Raw genomic sequence first — 23,459 nt, 5'->3', positions numbered from 1 at the left:
GATGGATCTGAACTACCTGCCTCCATATGATCTCTTTACAATGCTCTTGACTTGATGGTTGCAATATAAGTTGTATGGTTTCAAAGTAGGAAGATACAATAGCGCCAAATTTGCAAGTAACATAAAAAAAAATGGCCAGATTTGGGAGACATCTTTGTAAAATAACCTAATGATTATATTGCAATGGCAGCAAAGCCTCCATTATTGCATGACAGGACTGATAATGCATTCATGCAGAAGCAGTTCTCCTCGCACAATAGCTCACTCACAATCCATTTATTATTTAATCTGGATGAGCTAATTACATTCAAACACAATTAGGTCAAGTAGCCCTAGACCACTGCTCCCACTTTGGCTGAGACCTGCATGCATTTACAGCGTACACACATCTTCCTGAAACCAGCATTTAGATAGAAAAGAATGAAAAAGAAATGCCCCTGTCCCCACTCCCCCTCAAAAACATCTGACCCTCAACTACTTTTTCCTGCCAAATGCTGTTGTGCACTTCCCTCCGCCGGCCACCGGTGGTGATGTGGGATGGTGTTCATGTCCTCTCCATGGGTGCTTGATTCTTCCTCTCCTCCTGACAGCCGACTACTGAGGTTGAGGTGAAGAAGAAGCTGTCGGGCTCCCTGATGGTGTCTGTGGACCAGCTCAATACCTCCTTTGGGCGGAAAGAGCGGGCCAACAGTGTCATGAGCGTCATTACCAACACACTAGTGGAGGGTACTGCCACTTTAACCCAGCTATTTAACCTGCTCTCTCATTATTCTTTAACTAGGGCTGCTCTCATTGATAAGTTTGACATGAATTTCCTGCTTATCTGCTTTGCATATCCAACAGTACCAGATACATACAATGCATACAATTTTTTGCTATCATTTGATACCATTTGCATGCGGTATGCTCGAGCACGCACGTATGTTTGATTTTTAATGTGTGATCCGCGCTATGTCTTCAGAACTGGAGGAGTCTCAGCGCAAGTGTCCGCCATGCTGGTATAAGTTTTCTAACACATTCCTGATCTGGGAGTGCTCCCCCAACTGGATTAAGATCAAGGAGATTGTGAACCTGATTGTCATGGATCCCTTCGTGGACTTAGCCATCACCATCTGTATTGTCCTCAACACCCTCTTCATGGCCATGGAGCACTACCCCATGACCCCCGACTTTGAAGACATGCTGTCTGTAGGCAATCTGGTGAGTGGCAATCTGTTTGTTCTTTTATTTTTATCTGATTCACAGGTTTTAAATCTCCTCTACTTCTTCCTTGCAGAGGTGTTATTTTTGGGATCGTAATTGGCAGCCCTTTTATTGCCGATTAAAAAAAAAAACACATTCTCATCCCCACCCCTCCCCTGCTGCTTTCTTGTGTCCACGTGTTTCTTCACACACACGTTTCCTGTCTTCTCCTTCCATCTCTCCTTCTCTCCTCTGGTTAAGCCTAGCTGCTGTGTGCTTCAGTGGGACCAGCCCACCTCTCTGCTGGTTGGCTGACTGGTGGAAGGCCTGCATTAATATTTCATGGAGCCTGATCGATGAACTGCTCTAAAATGGTGCCTGAATCACTGCTGGGATAACTCAACCTGGCCATTTTCACTATTAGTGTTTTTAAGGAAACTGGGTTAAATCTTGCACCATGATGGTTGTTTTTACTTTTCACATTTGGAAACGTATGTGTTGTCCCAAAAATTAGATTAGTTACGTGTGTGTGTGTGTGTTTGCATACATAAACATGGACAGGTATAAATTAACAATTGAAACAGCACAGGGATGTTATTTACCACTTCTGCTTCAGAATAATTTACCTGAGAAGGCCAACAGGTCACCTTGATTCAATATGAGTCACCGTCTTACACACATACACACACACACACACACACACACTCAGAAACACACACACACTCAGAAACACACACACACCCTTACATGTACTTACACTGTGCACTTATTCATTATGTGGGTCTATGATTGAGGATAACCCTCAGTAATTTATTAGAGCTGTTACAAGGCTGCACCTCAGAAGTGCCATTTCATCTTTAGTGACTATAGAACAGCTGGCACACACACACACACACACACACACACACACACACACACACACACACACACACACACACACACACACACATATTAACTAGATGTGTTGCCTCTTTAAATAATTGGATTTAACCTACTGGTAGTTCATTAATATGCCATTACCATAAGGATACTATAATGTTATTTATTATTCTTTAGTGCAAAGTCAGAATTATTGACTGTATATAAAGATGGACGACATGTTTCCACTTCCTCCCACTGTACAGAAATTGAAGCCAAATTATTCTGGATATGAGCGCTGCCATCTTGTGCTGATGACATCATGTTGAGTTAGGGTCTGCATAGTAGTGATCGGCAGTGAAGCCATAGTTTCATACCTATCAGAAAAACTAGAAACCATCTTGCAGTGAGATCACACCAGCTGCAATGTCTGTCAACTGTCAACGACTACTCAGTAGTCATTATTGCATTACTACATGGGTACTCTGTACTCATGGGTCGGACCACACCCATCTTTGAACTCGGCCTTCATCTGTGAAGCTTTGTGACTGTATCTTGTATGGTTGTGATTCGGGATGCAAGTTAACCGATAAAAGTACAAGGCTCAGATGTAGTGAGCAAAGTTGATGATTTAATATTGTTTGGCTGGTCTACATGGCGTGGCTGGACCCAGGTGCAGCAGTTTGACATCATGAGCATCACAACAGCTTGATGCACTTCTTCCTAGTCTTTGTATTTATTGACTAAATGCAAACCGATTTTAGAGTAGCATGCTGCCACGTACAGTATCGGAGCATGTAGATGCTGTGCTTGTTAAGCTGTTGAAAGCAATTTGGCTTCATATTATCAGGTCCATTTATTGGCTGTAATTTTAACTGATACCGATATATAACCAATGATTTCAATTTTGCAATATTGGGCAAATATTTATCATGTATCACTAGTTGCTATCTGTCCACAGACAGACATATAAACACCTGGAAAAGTATTCAAAACTGCTTCTGTTCCCGTTACAAAAGGTGTCTTTAGGGCCACATTTTGCCATGATGACACACACACACACACACACACACACACACACACACACAGACTCACAAGTAGAAAACATTACCAGCCGACGCTTTGGTTTGGTCCTTGTCTCATCTGCTGACATGGAGGGGGCGGGGTTTAGTTTATGACCTAATCTGCAATCGAGATGTTTTGGCTTTACTTTTGGAGAGCTGTTATGTCGTCCACCTTTATATACAGTCAGTGGTCAGAACAAATATAAACCTCACCACTCATCATGCTTCACATTCTCATGTGTCTTGTGAATCATGGTGTGAGCCAAATCCATTTGTTTAAATATGTTCTCTTTCCTACCTGCCAGGTGTTCACGGGGATCTTCGCAGGAGAGATGCTTTTCAAGCTGGTGGCTATGGATCCGTACTACTACTTCCAGGAGGCCTGGAACTGTTTTGACGGTTTCATTGTGACGCTGAGTTTAGTAGAGCTGGCTCTGGCGGACGTCGAAGGCCTGTCTGTGCTGCGCTCATTCCGATTGGTAATTCATTTTATCTCCTCTCTAACAAAAACAAAAATGGTGAAGGCACGTGGCATTAACATTTTAGCAATAGGAATACATTTTTTTTTGCATTTGCATCATTTTACAGTTTACTTTGTTCACTGTATGTACTTCTGGACAACATACTTGTATGTGTTTTTATATGTTTTTTTGTAACTTCACTAAAAGCTAAAATGTTATGACTGAATCATGTCCCTTCTCTTCTTCCCACCCACCCCACTTCAGCTGAGAGTGTTCAAGCTGGCCAAGTCATGGCCAACCCTCAACATGCTGATCAAGATCATTGGTAACTCGGTGGGAGCCTTGGGGAACTTGACTCTGGTGCTGGCCATCATCGTCTTCATCTTTGCCGTGGTGGGCATGCAGCTGTTTGGCAAGAGCTACAAAGACTGTGTGTGTAAAATCGCTGCTGACTGTGAGCTGCCCCGCTGGCACATGAACGACTTCTTCCACTCCTTCCTGATCGTTTTCCGAGTGTTGTGCGGCGAGTGGATTGAAACCATGTGGGACTGCATGGAGGTGGCGGGTCAGGCCATGTGCCTCATCGTCTTCATGATGGTCATGGTCATCGGCAACCTGGTGGTGAGTGTCCAGACAAGCAGCAGACTTGTTAGCTCTTCAAGCCATCTTTAAAGAATTATAATGTGGTTTCTTGTTATGTGTCCATAAGGTGTTGAACCTGTTCCTTGCCTTGCTGCTGAGCTCATTCAGTGCTGACAATTTAGCTGCGACAGATGACGACGGTGAGCCCAACAACCTGCAGATTTCCGTCATGCGCATCAAGATAGGCATCGCATGGATTAAAGCGAAGGTAAGGATACTGATGGCCAGTCTTCTAAAGAAACCACCGATGGAGGACGAGCAGAAGCCTTTGGATGACATGTACGACAAGAAGCTGAATTGCATTGCTAACCACACCGGGGTTGACATCAACCGTGACCTGGACTATGCCAAGAATGGTAACGGCACAACCAGTGGTATCGGCAGCAGCGTGGGCAAGTATATGATCGATGAGGACCACATGTCGTTCATCCACAATCCCAACCTGACCGTCTGCGTGCCCATAGCCGTGGGAGAGTCTGACTTTGAGAACCTCAACACGGAGGACTTCAGCAGCGAGTCGGAAAATGAGAACAGCAAAGAGGTCAGTGAGAGGAGAGCATGTTTATGTGATCCACCTTTAATAGTTTATCACATCATGGGAAATAATATTTTGGGGTCAAGGTGCATCCCGTGACGTTGTAATAACACGGTTCGGCCAACATGTCTAATTGGCTTCAAAGCGTGTCCCTCTTCCTGGGGGCTTAATGTGGATGTATGATCCCAACCATTTAAAAACCGAATACATTTTTGATAAACATACATGCAATGATACGATCAGTACTTGATTGTTTGTAAAAGAGGGCCTGTATGGACTATTATTGGACATGAAAACGTCACCATCTGGCCATCTGTCGCATAACCAAATGAAAGTATTGGCGTTGGACAGGGACCATTTTTGGCCAAAGACTCAACATCACTGTCCAACTAATTTTTGCTGGGAACAGACTGGAATCAGCAGCATTCATAACAATAAAACCATTATTCTCCAAGCCCTTCAAAAATAATTAGTTTTAATTTATTAAATATACAGATGTAAATATCATAATGCTCCATGTGTTGTTGTTTTTCTAATCCTCGGCTGCTCTATGTGCTATTTCTGCTATCGGGAAAGTAAAACCATCCTGAGATGGGTGTGGCTGCCTACTCTGCTCTGTTCGGACACTAATATTACCCCATTACTCACTTGAGTCATCTAGAGTGACTGGAGCAGGCAGGCAGGCAGTGTAGATTAAATGTCTTCTGACGAAATGCATTTATAAGACTTTCAGAGCAGATGATCTGCAATTTGATATTCCATCTCAGTGCTCATGTGGATGATATGTGATGTTCAGGATTGTTATGGTGTCCATCTCAATATGGAAAAAAACCCTCTGTGGTCAAAGAGCACTCAAGGTTTTTTTCTTTTTTAATGATTGAGCCAAGACAATTTGGAAATAACATGAATTGTACATTTCCTGACAGGATCCAGAACTCTTTATGAGTCCAGCTCCATAATCAGCGATTGTTTAACTATTCAATGGGAAATGAAATCCCTCTGAACCAATGAAACTTTGTGTTTGTGTTTGTGTGTGTGTTCATCCATGTGCGTCTGTGTAGCTGGATGACACCAGTTCATCAGAGGGAAGCACCATCGACATCAAGCCAGATGTAGAGGAGGTGGTTGTGGTGGAGACGGTGGAGGAATACATGGAACCAGAGGCGTGTTGGACAGATGGTAAGACCCCCGCTCCCATCGCACCCATTACCTCCACTCCACAGCACAGAGACTCCCCTGGGCTAAGTGGAGAATGATAGGGTGGCGGGGTGAAGGACGGTTTCATTATGAAGGATCACTCACCCATGAAGACTATGAGACTATTAGTGTAACGTATCTATGATCCTTACACCGATACATATTTATATACAACTTTAAACATAATTGTTCATATATTATTGGATATTGAGATAATAACACCAAAGGGTGGTTTTCCTGCTTCTCTAATGACAAACGTGTGGATTTCTATGTATGTGCATATAGTTTGGAGGTAGTGTGCTAGTATGATCTAGCAACCTGACCAGGTCAAACTGAATACAAACAGGCATATTTTTGAATTTGTATTTCCAAACTGTAAAGTTATTTTGGGGGGATTTTGTAGGCAAAGTCTTCCTTGAAAGATTGTCAAGAAAATAAATTGAGGCTAACAACAAAAAAAGTATCAAACCCCCAGCATCGGAGAGGGTGCACTGTGGTTCTTCACTGAAGAGATGTTGTTACTCGATCCCAGAAACAGAGCGTTGTTATCAACATTCAGTTGAGTTAAAGTGCATGCAGATGTATAAAACAGGGTGTCTGCAGGTCCGTAAAAAGACTTAAAAGGTTTTACATTCAATTTTATATATATTAGTCCTTAAAAGTCTGTGAGTCTTGTGAGGTCTTAATTGCCACAGACATTTTCTCTAATTTCATTTATCCATCTTGTAATTTCTTTTGTCAAAATGAGTCAAGCTCATTCCTGATGTTGCAAATCTTGTTACAAACGTACTGCTGAACATGACTTTTTTAAATTTTATCCATGCACCTGTTGGCAAAATGTAGATGAATCTAACTCACTCTAATTACCATATTCCTACATAACACCTACCTCTGCATGCAACCACATGTAAACTTCTCATCTTTATACTTACCTGCAGTGCTTGAATAAGAAACGATGATTTGTCCAAAAATCTGTATTAAATTTGGTTGAAAATTATTTTGAGGTCTTAAAAAGCGTCAAATTTAAGTGTCCGATATCTGTAGATGCCCTGTAAAGAAGCCGTGCACTCTGCAAGCAGAAAAAAAATCTAAAAATTCTCAAAAAAACATTTATTAAAAGACGATTTTGATGCAAACAAAATTCAAATATCTGGATTGTAGTCTACCATACGTATCTCAACATATCCAGTGATGTCAAATCTCATCTTTCCTCCTGTGTGTCCCCAGCTTGTGTGGCCAAGTATAAGTGCTGTGACGTCCCCATCAATATGGGCTGGGGGAAGTACTGGTGGTTCCTGAGAAAAACCTGCTACCTGATCGTGGAACACAACTGGTTTGAGACCCTCATCATCTTCATGATCCTCCTCAGCAGCGGTGCCCTGGTAAGGAGGCCCGCGTTAGCATCTGCATCCTCTGCCACCTCAGAAAAAGACTGTGCAGTTACATAAAACCTTTAAAACATAAAGCAACTGCCCTTTGATCTGATCACAATTAATCTCTAACTGGTACAAACATTTATCACACTTATCAGAGAAAATCCAAACTAGATAAAATTTCAATAAAGATGAAAGTGTTAGTAGAAATGATAGGTCCCTTATTGTAGAAAGTGAGATTCTCATGTCTTTTTTGTTAAAAAAAAAAAAAAAAAAGTCAGAACTGCCACGCCCCTGGCACAGCCAGGGTTGCAAAGCTGATGCAGAAACGTAGTGGGCGGTGCCTGATCAGGCCTGTGAGAGCTGACCAATCAGAGCAGACTTGGCTCTTTGGGAAGGCCTTAAAGAGACAGGTGCTGAAACAGAGCGTTCAGATAGTAGGAAAAATAAAGGTGATGTAGCAATGGACAGAAGGGGAAAAAAATAATTTGTTTCATGAACATTAAAGCTTGTAAACTTTTTCTAGTAGATGCCCAAAATTAAAGTATGAACCCGAAAATGAGCTTAATATGGGACCTTTAAAAGGGACCAGCGTGTGTCTACAGTGTAAAACAAGTCGATCAGTTTGGTTGCTCAGTCTCAGAGCTGCTGGGTTGGGGGAGGGGCCAGGCTTGCCTTAGATTAATGGATTGTACCATTCATCAAACAGGGGATCTATTTCTGGAGATGGAGTACAGTCTTGTTCTCAAGCGTGTCAAATGCAACTAAAATAAGAGCAAAGAATGCTGCAAATCTTCATTCCGCATGAAGTTATTTGAAATATTTCATGCCACCGAACAGATTTTTTATTATTTTTTTTTTACTTGTAAATCAATGTTAGTGATCAGCAATGAACGGGCTGTAGTGCTGTACACAATTCCATTAGTGGAGTCATAAATCACAAGGTGTAATATTTCTCTTGTCGTTTTCGCCATGGCTGATGTGTGTTTCTCTCCACAGGCCTTTGAGGATGTGTACATCGAGCAGAGAAAGACCGTTCGGATCATTTTGGAGTACGCCGACAGGGTTTTCACCTACATCTTCATCCTGGAGATGTTGCTGAAATGGGTCGCCTACGGTTTCGTCAAGTATTTCACCAATGCCTGGTGTTGGCTGGACTTCTTCATTGTGGATGTAAGTCCAGCTCTTGTTTTTCTCTGTCGTGTGTGATAGACTAGAAGAGACGTTAACATAGTCCTCAACCACACCCTGGTCCGACAGCAACACACTGGTACAAAGATGCACACAGTCTTTAAAACAGCAGAGCTCATTTATGCTGTTTTAACTCTGAAAAGTATTAATTTCTCGTTAGGTTTATTAGATTGTTATCAACCACATCATATACACTTCACTTCACATAAACTGCACAGATAGAGGATATGAGATTTTATAACTCTATTTAAGTGTTGTCTGTTGGGTGTGGTTAGGTTGAAAAGGTCAGGTTATTAATTGTATATCTGCTTCATGGGATGCATTAGGTGAAAGGGCATGTTGATACAAGAAAGGAGCCTCTTTATAGAATTTACTCACATGGTAAGGACAGTGTTTTACAAGACTGTATTTCAGTCTGTCCACACATGCCAGAGTCACCTTTTACAACTCCATCAAGCAACAATCCCTATGTTTTACTTGGTTTATCACTCTGACATGCTTGAATATGTACAACATTTATCTGCTCGTGAATTAAAACACTTTTTTTTCTGGTGTGCACAAGCAAGAAATCACCTGTTTCAATGTTTGTTTTTTTTTAGAAAAGATTGGAAGAAATTAGTCAAATTTAAAACAAATTAGAACCAGCCGATTGATGACCAAAGCTATTTGATTACAATCATATCCAAGTCATGCTCAGAGCAATGTCAAAGAAGTGTCTCTGTAAAGCTGTCTCTGCCTGTGTCTCTGAACTGTAAGATGTTTGATTTGTGCCTTTGTCCTCTCTCTCTGTGTACTTCTCTGCTCCTTGTGTAAAGTCAAGTGTGAAAGACCAGAACAGGGAACATTCTTCAATCTATTCTTTGGTAGTTACCAGTGTTGGGTTGAAAGTTACAAAAGCGTTACAGTAATATATTTCCTCGTTTATTCGTTTATTCGTTACTAATAATATTTCAGTCATATATTACTACAGTTATGTCACGTAACGTGTTATCAAACGAAGTGAAGCCATGATCATATTAATATATGCTATGAGTGTGTTTAATATAGCCGAGCCTATAAGTGCTTTGTTCAGTCTCTGTGTGACTGAAATGAACCATATATCATAGGCCTAATGATGAAGCCTAATCCTCCGAGCACACTCAGGGGGAGGCGTCATTATAGGCGACATTATAGAAGGTACAGGTCTATTGTGTTTCATATGACTAAGCCTACATTAAAAAAATATGTATTCCTATGTCATAATATATCAGACTTTGATCCTTTGTCTGCCTGCTTATCCCTGTGTCCAAGGCCATTAATTTAATCAAAAAGATCTAGGCTATTTAATTGTTCTATAGAGGTTATTTGGGCATTTGGTTGAAAGTAACTAAAAAGTAGTGTAACAAGTAATATATTACTCTACGCAGACAGTTATATTGTAACATAATATATTACTTTAAAGTGGAGTAAAGTAATAATATGTAATATATTGCATTTTGAAAGTAACTTGCCCAACACTGGAAGTTACACATAGTACCTCGATAACCACTTATCTTAATTAAGACGACATAACCTCAGATTGTGAGGTTGTTTAGATGTCGTTGACGGATTCCAACGTGGGGATCATTTTAATGTTTAGAGTGTTTTACTTTTATATAAGCAGTAATCTGCAATGAGTGGCAGCATGGATTGAATAAGAATTTCCCTGACTTCTGACTTTCTCCTTGAACTAACCACCTCTCCGCAGTGTCCAACACCTCAGCCAATACCTGTGAATGGACTCCTATCAATGGCCAGAGGTTGCCATGTTGATTCATTATAAACTCCTGTATCCCCAACCCCATGCAGCAAACAGACATTTACATTACATTACATTACACACCATAGATAAGGTAAACTTAATTTTTTAAAGGAGAAATATTACGCCTTTTCATTTTTTCCTTCCCTTCAGTGCGTTATAAAGGTTCATGTGCATGTAAAAGATCTTGAAAGTTAAAAACAGAACAGAGGCTCCTCTCTCCCACAGAAAACTCTGCTCCTGAAACGCCTCGTCAGTAGTCCTGCCTTTAATCCTGTGACTTTGTGACATCACACTATGTAATCATGTCACACATTTGCATAATTTATGCCTAGCAGCTAGTTTGGCACGTAGGATTAATTAAGCAAAGCTGCTCTGTTGTTGTTAGTGGTGCTGGCTCAGGCATGTGTTTGCTGACCAATCAGAGGGGACTGGGTATCTGGGAGGGGGGGCCTTAAAGAGGGCGTTTCAGACAGAGGAATAATACAGTGCTGTATCACCGGACAGTATGAGAGAACTGATGTTTTTTTCTGAGCATTAAAGCATGTAAACCTTTTCTAGTAGTAACCCCAAATAAAATTATGAACCTGAAACTGAGCATAATATGTCTCCTTTAAATCTTAAATTCTCTATTCATGCATTTATACATTTTTTAGGTAAAAATGACACATAAATATGAACATACTTACTTAAGATTTCATCTATTTTGAAACCATACTCTCAAGGTTGCCACATATACACATAGAGCTCCTATCATCCTATCAATCATAATCACACACACTGTACTGATTCTGGTTACTGCCATTGTAGACTCCCTCCCTGTAGGTGCGTTGTCAAGCCCAACACTTGGGACAGTGCAGGGCGCAACGTAACGTCTTCCCAAGTTGTGACCACGTCACAAAGAGTGACATCCCTCCTCGTCCCCTCTTTCCCCGTCCTCCTCCTTTCATTCCTTCTTGAAAGTGTAACCTCAGGAATGTGGTGATATTGTGCTGAGATGTAATGATGGTGGGTGACAGGCGGCCAGCGGTAAGTTTGGTCTTCACTAGCGCTCCCCCTCCAAAAAAAAAAAAAGAGAGACTTGTGCTTGATGAGTCTGGGTTGTGTGTTGTCACCTGACTGTGCCTCTGCTGTCCTGTGTTGTGGGGTGAAACCTTTGCCATGGACTCAGACGATGGGGGGGCACCATCATTAAACCGGCCTGTATTTTTCTCTTGAGTGTGAGTGTGTACCTCCTCATTTCCCTTGTGTTACTGCATCTTTCTGTTACCCATTTGATTTGTGTCTTCCTGGTTTTCATTATGAGGATGTGTTTGTTTTTTATTATGTATTGGCTAAGAAATGGGGCAAGAAATGTAAAGTTACTTAAGAAATAAACTTTGCTGCATCGCTCCTATAATAGCTGTTCAAAATGACATAATAGCTAGCGTAAACAATTTCTTGTTCAATAGTGACACAGAGGTGTGTGAGTGTGAGAATCATAGGTGTCATACTCCATTCATTTTTCTTTTTGACTCAGGTTATTATCATTGTTTTGTTGTGTTTTTCCCTTTGCTTTTAGTTTGTTTTATTTCTGTTTGGTTTGTGCTGTCGTCATCATGGGATCACAGCCCCAGATGTCATTGGCCTTGCCTTGCAGAGCTCTGTGAGAAGGACGTTGAGGCGCTGAGGTCACTACCACACAGCTGGCCCAGCAGGGGGCCAGAGGCCAGGCACCCCAAAGGGGGGCTCTTCAAGGGGTCAGGCTGAAGGTGACAATTACCCCAAACACTGTAGTGTAGACCAAGGCAAAATCTTTATTTTACTGTCTCCCCACCCGAACAGCTGCTGACTTATCCAAGAGGCCGGGTTATTGATTTTAATCGGGGCTTTGTGCCAAGGAGTAAATCTAAATACAGGCCCTGATGTTTGAACACGATCCAACATTCACACGTACAGTAAGAAGTCTGTAGCCTGCTGCCACCTCTTCTGCTGTTCTTAATCATAGTTGTAATGCATTCCACCTTTAAAAGGTTGAAAAGATGTTCTTCTGTAATCTAAGTTGACGATGGCATCAGTCAAAATGAAGATTTTGCCTGTTACAAACCTCCCTCCGTGACTTTGGTAAGCTTTGGATGTTGTGTACTTCTTGCGGTGAGTTTGACCGGTTGGTGTCGGTGGCTGGTTGGAGGTGCTTTCACATGTGTTCACTGTTGATATTTTTTCCTTTTTTGTAAGGAACTGGTACTCCTCCTGTTTCAGTCCCTTCAGCATCCAGACTGTGAAAATTGCAGTTTGGAAAACATGAAAATACTTCTGGAGGATACAATCCCAAACAGATCTCTCTCTATTTGACTGAATTTAAAAGACCCTCATTCTAATTTTTTCTTCTGCCCACTCCTGCATTTTGCATCTAGAATAATCTGTCTTCAGCCAAAGAAACGCTTCCCTGTGCAGCACACAGAGACAGCCTGAAATGGCCGTCTTTGCACACTTTAAGTGACTTCATCAAGGAGTCATTCTGCACTTCTCATCACCCCTCAAAGAACATTAGTGCAGCTTATTGACCGTACTCCACTTCGTCCATTTCCTCTTTTATTAACGATACAACACTGTATATGTGTTCAGCTTCGATTAGCTATATGGCCCAGAGCTAAAGGAGACTGACAAACCATAACTCAGGCCTAAATTTACATTGATTTAATACAGTGATAGGAGTTCTGTACATTAACAATGCTGCTGTGAATGGCTGTGTGTACAGTTTTGTGAATTAATGACATCATTTAAAAATGAAGTGAGTGTTTTTAATGAATAATAACACACTATGAAGCGTTCTATGGCTGCAGCGATGCCTCGGTGGCTGCTGTCGGACGTGGAGAGGGGCCGCACCAGTTTCTTTGAGGTTGTGTGCTGTTAGTGTTAACCGTTGTTAACCGTGTGTAACTCGACTCTGTACGACTCTGTGTATTTTTTGTCCTTTCAGTGCCATCCAGTGCTAATAACACTATCCGATCTGCCCTTAACCTCCATCCCTGTTTTCTTGTGCGTGGTTCATGTGACTGTGGCTCTCCTATTTGACTCTAAATGCTGTGTGAGAATTTTTATGTCTGAGAAAGCAAATGGCAAAATGACACACTTGTACATGTTTACTTGTATTCTTTCTCTTAGGTTCCGTTAGTTTGTCTGTCTTAAATTATATGGGATTTTATGCCTCAGCCCGAGAGCGACATGGAGAGACAATGTTAGAGGGGCAAGGGTAAGGCTCTCAAGTCTGTTGGGTTTTTATCAGCTTCTACAGGGTAACCTCTCTCCTTCCCTCCCTCCCCAACTCCTCTTCCTCTGCTCTGCCCCAGTCCCTTCGCTTGTATCTTTACTAAAATCATGTAGCACTCTTTTCTGCCTAATTTTACCCTCTATATGAGTCTTATGTCTCTATCTCCTCTCTTTCTCTCTCAACCACAAATTTCTTTGCAGGTACAAAGGACTTTTCACATCTCGTCAACTGCCCCAAAATAACAGACAAACAATCCCTCTGGCCTACTGCTACTAAAAATACTACGCACATAAAACCTATACTAAACATTGACCTTCTCTCTCAGTGTATATGCATGTATAAATGCAATATTATACATGCATATACATGCATAGATTTATGTGTGTATGTCAAGCAACTCTCCGCCTATGCCAGGGCCGTCTCTCTTCCCTAGTGAATATTCTCACTTCTAACAGTTTGGAACCTCTTTTGCTTCTCTGTTTTTGTGTAGGTGTCTATAGTCAGCCTTGTAGCTAATGCGCTGGGCTACTCCGATCTAGGGCCCATTAAATCACTCAGGACACTAAGGGCCTTGAGACCCCTCAGAGCCTTGTCACGTTTTGAAGGGATGAGGGTAAGATCCAAAGCTAAGCAGCTGATCCTTCCGCATGCCCATTCAACAGTTTAAAGCATGCTAGAACTGATCTAAAAAACAAACTTAAGAGGACAAAAAAAAAAACCTCCAAAAATATTTGGGGGATTGTTTTTAAAACCAGGAAATGAAAGCCAAGAAGTCACCTTTTCATGCGCAATCCTGTACCATGCCTTTGTTAGAGCGAAAGAACAAGTCATGATGCAGCTGGGAGACTGAGTAAAGTAACAGTAAAGTTGTATTGCCAGCAGAACAACATGCATTTCAATTGAATTTCAAACAAAAATCTACATACAAATTGATTTGAATCATCATAAAACTTACCCAAAGAGCAACAGAAATATTTGTTCACAAAGCTGCCTCATCACATAAGTGACAACCTAGAAATTCTGATTACTTCATCTTACGTTGTTTCTTCTTGATTGGCCAAAGTGAATGTGGAATTGGTCAAAGCTAACCAAACATGCCATCTCATAGAGCATCCAAATCAACAATTAGCTCTTCATTTGGCCTGATTCTCAACCACTGCTTTTAATTGAGACCCCGCCCCCTCCCCTCCCCTCCCCTACCCTCCACGTGCCCACCCCTGCTCCCATAAACCCCCTCCCCTCCCCTCCCCACCCCTCCCCAGCTCACACCATCCCTCAATGCATCTGGCATCGAGAACAACCAGCAGGAACCAGGGAGCTGCAGGACACCAAAACCTCGGCCCAACCAGTCACAGCAAAACTGTGCATGCGGGGCGGCTGCAAACAACCACTCAGAGGAATCTGTGGTTGCTTCAGCCGTCTCTTCCTAAAACACACTGATTGGTCTTTTCTGTGACTGGTGGTAGAGATTGGTTGCACCTGGTTGTTGTCATCCGTAGTCCCTCCTGTCCCTTTCTTTCTCTCTGACTCTTGATCTCATTCTTTTTTACTACTCTTGGACTCGTTGCATTGTCTTCCAGTTCACCTTAGCCCCTTCCCCACCACCTCCTCCTCCTCCTCAGCCCCACATGTGCAGCACTGCGCAGCACCCACCCCACCCTTCCACCTTCCTCCTCCTCTTCTTCTTCCCCTTTATCCCTCCACTACTCCACTCCACCTCGACCCGGTTCGGCTGGGCCGGACCGCTGGAGGGTCACCACACTCTCTCCTGCTTGTCCAGGATCTTTCTGCATCAGGGACTGAGACAGAAACCACACACTCACAGTGTTGTGGCTTTGGGAGGAAAATATTTGTGAAGCTTCTGCCAGTGTCAGCACCATCTGATCTGCTAACAGTCTATTCTGGTGGCAGGTTATTATTACTGCAAATTTTTCAAAAAATTGCTTGCATTAAATTAAATAATTTTGTAGTGCCTTCCTTTGGGAATGCAGGCAGAAGCTTAGCAAATATGCTAGGCTGCCATTTCACACAAGGCATTACTGCTGTCATGTCATGGCACCACATACTGTAGGGCATACAGCAGGCCCTGGCTTCCTGTTGCCTTCCACTCCCACAGGAAGTGAAACTGGGAGGCAACAACGGGCCCAGTTGAACTCTGACTTTTTGAGTTCTGGGTCAGGGTGGGTGGTGGCCCATACTGTAGGTTGACTAGCACCGCAGCGTTCGGACAACACTCTCAACCCTAGACAGACAATGTGTCGCCCCCCCCCCCATTTTTTTTAGCACGTCCCAAAAATGACAGACCAGCAGGAGAAGAAGGCCTAGTGGGTGGATTGATTGTAAATTAATTGTGTAAAAGTCTCATTCATAGCAGATATCCAGCGACTAAAATGTGATGCCATTGCACATGAGCAGACATCAACGCTTTTAGGCCCTGGATAGGCTTTATGGATGTTCTCATGGATGTTTTAACTTAAATTTTATAGGTTTAATAGTTAATTTCGGGGCGGGAAATGGACCTGTCAGTAAGATAATGTCATTTTTGGGGTTGGAAATCATGGCACATTTGCTTTAATATAGAGTGTATTAACGCCAATACCAATGCCCCTATGAATGAGCTCATTCACTGGGTGTATGTGGTAAGAGAGGTGAGGGTGGCCCAGTAATGCAAAGGGAAACAGGCAGAGGAATTTGATCCTGCTGTATCAATTTTTTACTACGATGTCTATGTTCATCAATTGAGTTACCATTTTGTTTGAACTGAAAATGGAAAATTTGAGGTCAAAGCGATAAATAAATGAATAGGGAAGTACATGAATGGAGAGATGACACCGTATGAAAGAGATTCTGGAGAGTTAGAATGATGAGAACTTTTACGTCGCCGGCTGGTTGAGTGTTACAGCACGATGCATCGCAGAGGCAAATCCAACAGCGCCGAGTGAGTGCAGTGCAGCTTCAATTGGACACATTGCACTGCTTAACATGCAATGATCACGGGCTGCTCTGACTTTGTACTTTGCTCTCTCTTTCTCTTAATGCTGCTTTGTAATCTCGGTCCTACTTTTTTGAGCAATGCATTGTACAGGAATGACAACATCTTTACCCCAGTTTCAGCCAATCCCCTTTTTTCACCCTTTTACCTGACGAACCTGCTGAAGTTTAAGATGACAAAGATTCTGAAATGACAATGATTTTTCCACCTATTAAATATTTAATCATCAAGGGGCCTTTGGATATGACCTCTGAACCCCAATCACTTTAATCACAGCCGTATGTGCTGTAGATATTTGTCAGACACCCATGCAAACCATGAAAATATCAGAATGGCTCGTCAGACGCACAAGCAAGCAAAGCTTCAACCATTATCTCTTTAGCCGCTATCTCTCTATCCACACATTTCTCTATTTATTTATTTATTGATTTGAGCGGTTCTTGAGATTGCACAATGCCATGTAACACGCATGTACTATAACTGCCGATGCACATTATGCATTTTTGAAAGCCATTTTCCCTCTTTCTGAGAATGCTTTCCACACAGCATGGCCTAATTATTCTTTTTTTTTTTTTATAAACACTGAATTTTTGAAAGCGGTTCAATTGTATCTCAGATCGAGCAAAGAGTCATTCTCTCAGTGAGTGCAATGGCAACATTGTGGGGGGAAAGACCTTTAACTATGATATGTTTGGTTTTTAGGCCTATAATTTTATTTGAAAAATATCACCCTACAGCCATTTTCTTTTAGCATCCGACAGTTGATGACACAATATTTTAGCAGCGAGCCCTCTGTACACCACATGTGATACTGAAGGTCGTGCACACGCTGAGAGAATCCTGCTCTAGAGCTCCTCCCTGTCTGTTTGTAATGAGGAGGGAATATGGCTCCACAAAACGAGTCTGCCAAAGACATGCATGCTCAGCTGTCTGCCTGAGAGCTGCTGGTCGGCCTGCCTAACACTGGTAGTGAGCGGTTCACTATGTGCTGAGCTTATTACTTGCTATGATAAATCTACGGGACATCAGATTGGATTGCTAGACAGGCCTAGATTTTGGGGTGGTGGTGGGAATTATTATACTTTGATTTATTTTTATTTTTATTACTGCTATAATGTTATATATTTTTAAATAATTATTAAAAAGGGCCAGTAAGCTTAAGAATATTGACTGTCTAAGGTTTGGGGTGGTAAGAGTGGACACTTCATAGTGGTATGGCAAACACTTGAAATTGTAAGCTTTATAAAGTAAAGATATAGAAACAAACACACATCTATTTTACCCAAATATCATAAACGGTATTTCTCACAACACTGTCAAATGCACCTATTATTATTATTATTATTATTATTATTGTTATTTGATGTTTATATTATTATTTTAGATTCATATGTATTTAATAAATATACGTAAAGGTGAAAAAAATAACAGAAACATTTAGGAGTTGCGTGAGTCTTTAGAGAGATAAAGCTTTAGAAAACAAACACTAGGAAGTTGTGTGTGTGCATATTCCTGTGTGAGTCTGTTTGTGTTTAGTTTAATAAATGCACCCCATGAAAAAATGTTCAGCTAAAAAACGTTGTAAATTGTACAATTGCTACGTTTTCCGATTATTGAAATCGATACCGATAAGATAAATTAATTTAAAAATGTGATACTTTGGCTCGAATGCAACATGCAGTCGGCAAAGAAACTAGTAACTTAAGTTATTGACTGTGATTGAATGTAAGTACATTTACTCAAGCTCAGTACTTAAGTACATTTTTGAGGTATTTGTACTTTACTTGAGTATTTCCATTTTCTGCTTCTTACACTTCCCTTCCACCAAATTTTGGAGGCAAATATTGCACTTGTTACTCCATTGCATTTATTTGATAACTTTAGTTATTAGTTACTTTACAGATTACATTCTGCTTCAGAGCCAAAGTAGCACATTTCAAAATTAATTTCTTTTATCAACAATCAAAAAAAAAGGGGAAAAAAAGAAAAAACATGGATTACAATAATCAGAAAAATGGTGAATACCAAATTCTGTAATTGGTCGACACATAGAGAGCATGAACATACATGTAATTATGTATATTTTAAACTTACTTGTACTTTGAGACTTTTGATAAGTACAGTATATTTAATATCAGATACTTTAAGACTTTTCCTCCAGTACTGTTAGTATGCGTGACTTTCACTTTTACCAAAGTAATATTTTAACATGATATCTCTACTTAAACAGAGGACTTTGTTACATTCGAAGTCACAATGTTTGTTTTTATCTTACATAATATATAACAACGGTCATTTTAGGTTTTACATAAAAAGTTTATAAATTGTACATTTTACACCATAAACATGCAATTCTTATTAATTATTTATTTTGCTGTTTGCCTTGGTACGTGTGTGTGTGTGTGTGTGTGTTTGAGTATCCCTAGCCGCATGCTTTGACAGATCAAAGAGCGTCTCAGAGTCACATCAGTGCTGCTCTAATTAGAACAGGACTGATACAGATCTCCTTCTTGTTAATTCCCCACACTTCAGTATGTACATCACAGTAAAGTCGGTGCTTTTTTCAGCTACATTAAATCACAATAAGATAGAACTTGCGCTCATAATGCCACCTGCAACAAAAAGGTTTTTTTAAACCTTAGTGTAAAGCCATAACAGTATGTAGTGTCCTGTCGGAGGGGTTGAATGAGCTGCGTTTGTTTCCTGGTTCTCACTCTGTCATATCCTGTCTTCCCTGGTCTGGTCTAGGTGGTAGTCAACGCCTTGGTGGGTGCCATCCCTTCCATTATGAATGTGTTGCTGGTTTGCCTCATCTTTTGGCTGATTTTCAGTATCATGGGGGTCAACTTGTTTGCGGGCAAGTACTACTACTGTTTCAATGAGACGTCAGAGGAATACTTCCCCGTCGATGTGGTCAACAACAAGACCCAGTGTGTGGCCCTCATGCATCAAAACTTTACCGAGGTCAGGTGGAAGAACGTCAAGATCAACTTTGACAATGTGGGCGCCGGCTACCTGGCCCTGCTGCAAGTGGTGAGAGTGTCGCTCCTCCTCTTCCCTATGTCTGACTCCATCTCTTGTTTCGTGCTAACTTGGTTTCTTTTCTCATTTTCCTATGTACTTTTGTTTTACTTTGCTTTCACAGTACTCTGAGGCTGTCTATTGTTCGTGTTCATTGTGTATATTATGTGTTTCTTCATGTCCTTTTCTTCATCTACTTGTTTCTTTCCGTGACCAAGCTGTACCACAGGACATGCATCAGTTTCGGTTTGAGTTTCTAGATTTGAATTCAGAATGTTCTCGGTATATTACTTTGTTTTTGGTTTCCACAAATGTGTTTAATCATTTCTCTCTTTTGAAAGGCCACATTCAAAGGCTGGATGGACATTATGTACGCAGCTGTGGATTCAAGAAATGTATGTACATTGCTTCTTCAGTAAATATTGTTATACTGATTTAACTCATTGTAGGCCAGACTGTGAACAAGCAGGTCTTCAAGAAAAAGCTTGACATTTTGAAAATACATTACTGAGATGAGAAGATTGTACACTAACTATGAAGCTACCGTCAGCTAACTTAACTTTATTTTTGTACAGATTAAACAGACAAGTGTTAATTAAAGAAATTTAGAGGTTTTGGTAAGCAGATTTTGTCATTGTTGGACAATTGGATAGACCATCTAAAAAAACTAATGATGCTTCTTCACCTCCCCCTCCCCCAATGTGTAAAAATTATGCCAAAATACCCTGGATAGGATCTTCCATCTCACGCTGTGACGTCATTTGGAGCTGGGTACTGCGCAGTAGTGATAGAGGCCCCTCTCATATACCCGTCCAACTCAATAGACCATATTCACATGGCGGCCATTTTTCTTCTGACATCACACTCAGTTTTTTCCAGGTTGCAAGTCATGTCAACTTAAAAAAGCTGACAAATAGTTATCATTTCGCCACATTCATATTGATCAGCAACTGTAGGGATGATGTATTGTGAAAATCTGGAGAGACACTGACCCATATTTTAAGTTAAAACAACAACATATGTAATAACCCGTCAGCCAACAGCTAATGTTAGCATCAAACCACTTCTTAGTTAAGAATTCTGTTTGATAGTTGATATCAACGATATCATAGCAAAGGCACGGCATAAATTAATTCTAAAAATATTAACACACATCTTGGACACATTTATTTAAGCCTGGAAGTAAAAGACTGGATGTAATCTAATAGTAGCGTTAGCTTGAGGTGGTTGCATGCTAATGTTAGCTAAAGTAATATCAAATATGTTGTTTGACCTTGAAATTTGGACTGATGTCCCTCCAGATTTTCACTATCCATCATCTTTTCAGTTGATGATCATCCGGTAAGTGATGTCAATTCCCAACATTTAGATGACTTGTGACCTGGAACACAACAGGATAACATTATCTCAGCATTTGAGCTTCACACCCTGAGTGTGACGTCAAAGGAAAATGGCCGCTGTGTGCGTATGGTCAATTGCGAGCAGGGTGCAGCTGTCAGTCATGATGTTTTACCCCATTTTACTACTTAAAGACTTGAGCATACATTTCCTAAAATGGCGGAAACCGTCTCTCTTGCGGAAAATGTATTGACATGTATGTGACCACTGAAAAAGTGAATTTGTGTATTTCCGGAAATGTTGAATCATGTTTTCAAATTTTGTTAATACAACACAACACTGTCTTCAACATTGTGTGTCCCTTCCAAGGTGGAAGACCAGCCTGACTATGAAGTCAACATCTACATGTACATCTACTTTGTCGTTTTCATCATATTCGGCTCCTTCTTCACCCTTAACCTCTTTATTGGTGTGATCATCGACAACTTCAACCAGCAGAAGAAAAAGATAAGACCCGTTCTCTCTCCTTATCCCCTGGGTTTTCTTTTTAAAATGTTAGTATGTGATTGTAACCAAATCTCTGTTTATCCCTTTACTTTGGAGGTCAGGATATCTTCATGACGGAGGAACAGAAGAAGTACTACAATGCCATGAAAAAACTGGGGTCCAAAAAGCCACAAAAACCTATTCCTCGACCACAGGTATGTATTTTCTTGAGGTTTCTTCTTTTGACCAACTGTCAAAGATTGCTCAAAATATGATGCTTGTAGTCGAATCCCCATTAAATCTCAACTTCATCCCTCTTTGTGTCCTTAGAACAAGGTCCAAGGCATGGTGTTTGACTTTGTGACGCAGCAAGTCTTCGACATCTCCATCATGATACTCATCTGCCTCAACATGGTCACCATGATGGTTGAAACGGACGATCAGTCGGATGAAACGGAGCTCGTCCTCTACTGGGTCAACTTCATTTTCATCGTAGTCTTCACTACAGAGTTCTTGCTGAAGCTCTTTGCCCTTCGCCACTATTACTTCACCAACGGCTGGAATATCTTCGACGTGGTGGTGGTGATCCTGTCTATTGTTGGTGAGTGAGGGAGATTGAAGACGTGGAGGGATGAAGGAGTAACTTGAGAATCTCACTCTAAAAGTCTGTTGTGTGCTGATGGTATTCTCCTCTTTTCTTGTTTACTTTTTCCCTTCTGTCAGGCATGTTCCTGGCTGACCTCATTGAGAAGTACTTTGTGTCACCGACTCTGTTCAGGGTGATCAGGTTGGCTCGTATCGGTCGTATCCTCCGTCTGATCAAAGGAGCTAAGGGCATCCGGACTTTACTCTTTGCCCTGATGATGTCACTGCCAGCCCTTTTCAACATTGGGCTCCTGCTCTTCCTGGTCATGTTCATCTTCTCCATCTTCGGTATGTCCAACTTCGGCTACGTCAAACACGGAGCAGGCATTGATGACTTGTACAACTTTGAGACCTTTGGCAACAGCATGATCATTCTGTTCATGATCACCACGTCGGCTGGATGGGATGGCTTACTGCTGCCGATACTCAACTACCCACCAGACTGCGATCCCAATTTGGAAAACCCTGGTACATCCGTGAAGGGCGACTGTGGCAACCCCTCAGTGGGAATCTTCTTCTTTGTCATGTATATCATCATTTCCTTCCTGATTGTGGTCAACATGTACATCGCCATCATTCTGGAGAACTTCAGCGTGGCCACAGAGGAAAGTGCAGATCCACTCAGCGAGGACGACTTTGAGACCTTTTACGAGATCTGGGAGAAGTTTGACCCCACTGCCTCTCAGTTCATCACTTTTGCCAAGCTGTCTGACTTTGCCGACACACTGGAGCACCCACTTCGTGTGCCAAAGCCCAACACTATAGAACTAATTGCCATGGACATGCCCATGGTGAGCGGCGATCGCATTCACTGCCTCGACATCCTGTTTGCCTTCACAAAGCGAGTGCTGGGTGACAGCGGTGAGTTGGACATGCTGAGGCAGCAGATGGAAGAGCGTTTTGTGGCAGCCAACCCCTCCAAGGTGTCGTACGAACCCATCACCACCACTCTTCGCCGCAAACAGGAGGACGTCTCTGCCAGAATTATCCAGAATGCCTACCGCGGCCACCTCATCAGGCGCGGCATCATCTTCAAGCGCCACACTTTTACTAACAATAAGCTGGAGAACGGCGGGACCAACCAAGAGAAGAAGGAGAGCACACCATCCACAGCCTCTCTCCCCTCTTACGACAGCGTGACCAAACCCGACAAGGAGAAGCAGGACGAAAACAAGGAGGAGTGGGCCAGAAAAGAGAAGGACAAAAACCAAAAAGACGAGTGGGAATCCAAGTGTTAGGGTTCAGTGACTCTTGAAAAATCCAATAAAACACAGTGAGATGAGACTCTGAGCCCAAACCCAACAAAATGTAGAAAAAGTGATCATTTGCAAGTAAGAAAAAAAACAAAACACTAAAAAAAAAAAATGTTTACAGACTCAAATACTACTGAGGCAATGTGGTTTCTTATGTCGTCAAAGACAGCTGAACCAAACACAATCAGTTT

The 23,459-nt window shown here is 41.6% G+C and overlaps 1 protein-coding gene across 12 annotated transcripts in view; it reads left to right on the top strand.

The window, feature by feature from the left end:
- scn8aa (sodium channel, voltage gated, type VIII, alpha subunit a) overlaps nucleotides 1-23,253 on the top strand; it is a 43,031-nt gene extending 19,778 nt beyond the window's left edge. For 8 of the 12 annotated variants that reach the window (XM_073469656.1, XM_073469653.1, XM_073469651.1 and 5 more), the window contains 15 exons: nucleotides 591-726; nucleotides 962-1,200; nucleotides 3,410-3,583; nucleotides 3,830-4,186; nucleotides 4,275-4,748; nucleotides 5,804-5,921; nucleotides 7,167-7,321; nucleotides 8,312-8,485; nucleotides 14,024-14,146; nucleotides 19,274-19,558; nucleotides 19,888-19,941; nucleotides 21,254-21,391; nucleotides 21,481-21,585; nucleotides 21,701-21,971; nucleotides 22,094-23,253. In XM_073469656.1, coding sequence (XP_073325757.1) covers nucleotides 591-726; nucleotides 962-1,200; nucleotides 3,410-3,583; nucleotides 3,830-4,186; nucleotides 4,275-4,748; nucleotides 5,804-5,921; nucleotides 7,167-7,321; nucleotides 8,312-8,485; nucleotides 14,024-14,146; nucleotides 19,274-19,558; nucleotides 19,888-19,941; nucleotides 21,254-21,391; nucleotides 21,481-21,585; nucleotides 21,701-21,971; nucleotides 22,094-23,253 — 3,963 coding nt within the window. Of the gene's footprint in view, nucleotides 1-586; nucleotides 727-961; nucleotides 1,201-3,409; nucleotides 3,584-3,829; nucleotides 4,187-4,274; nucleotides 4,749-5,803; nucleotides 5,922-7,166; nucleotides 7,322-8,311; nucleotides 8,486-14,023; nucleotides 14,147-19,273; nucleotides 19,559-19,887; nucleotides 19,942-21,253; nucleotides 21,392-21,480; nucleotides 21,586-21,700; nucleotides 21,972-22,093 lie in introns of all 12 variants that reach the window. The other 4 variants (XM_073469659.1, XM_073469660.1, XM_073469655.1 and 1 more) reach the window with 3 other exon arrangements.
- The last annotated feature ends 206 nt before the right edge of the window (nucleotides 23,254-23,459 follow it).

The sequence above is a fragment of the Pagrus major genome, chromosome 7, assembly GCF_040436345.1.
Source record: "Pagrus major chromosome 7, Pma_NU_1.0".
NCBI classification, from domain to species: domain Eukaryota; kingdom Metazoa; phylum Chordata; class Actinopteri; order Spariformes; family Sparidae; genus Pagrus; species Pagrus major.
Note: the sequence above shows the minus strand (reverse complement) of the source record. Positions and strands in the feature narration are given on the sequence as shown.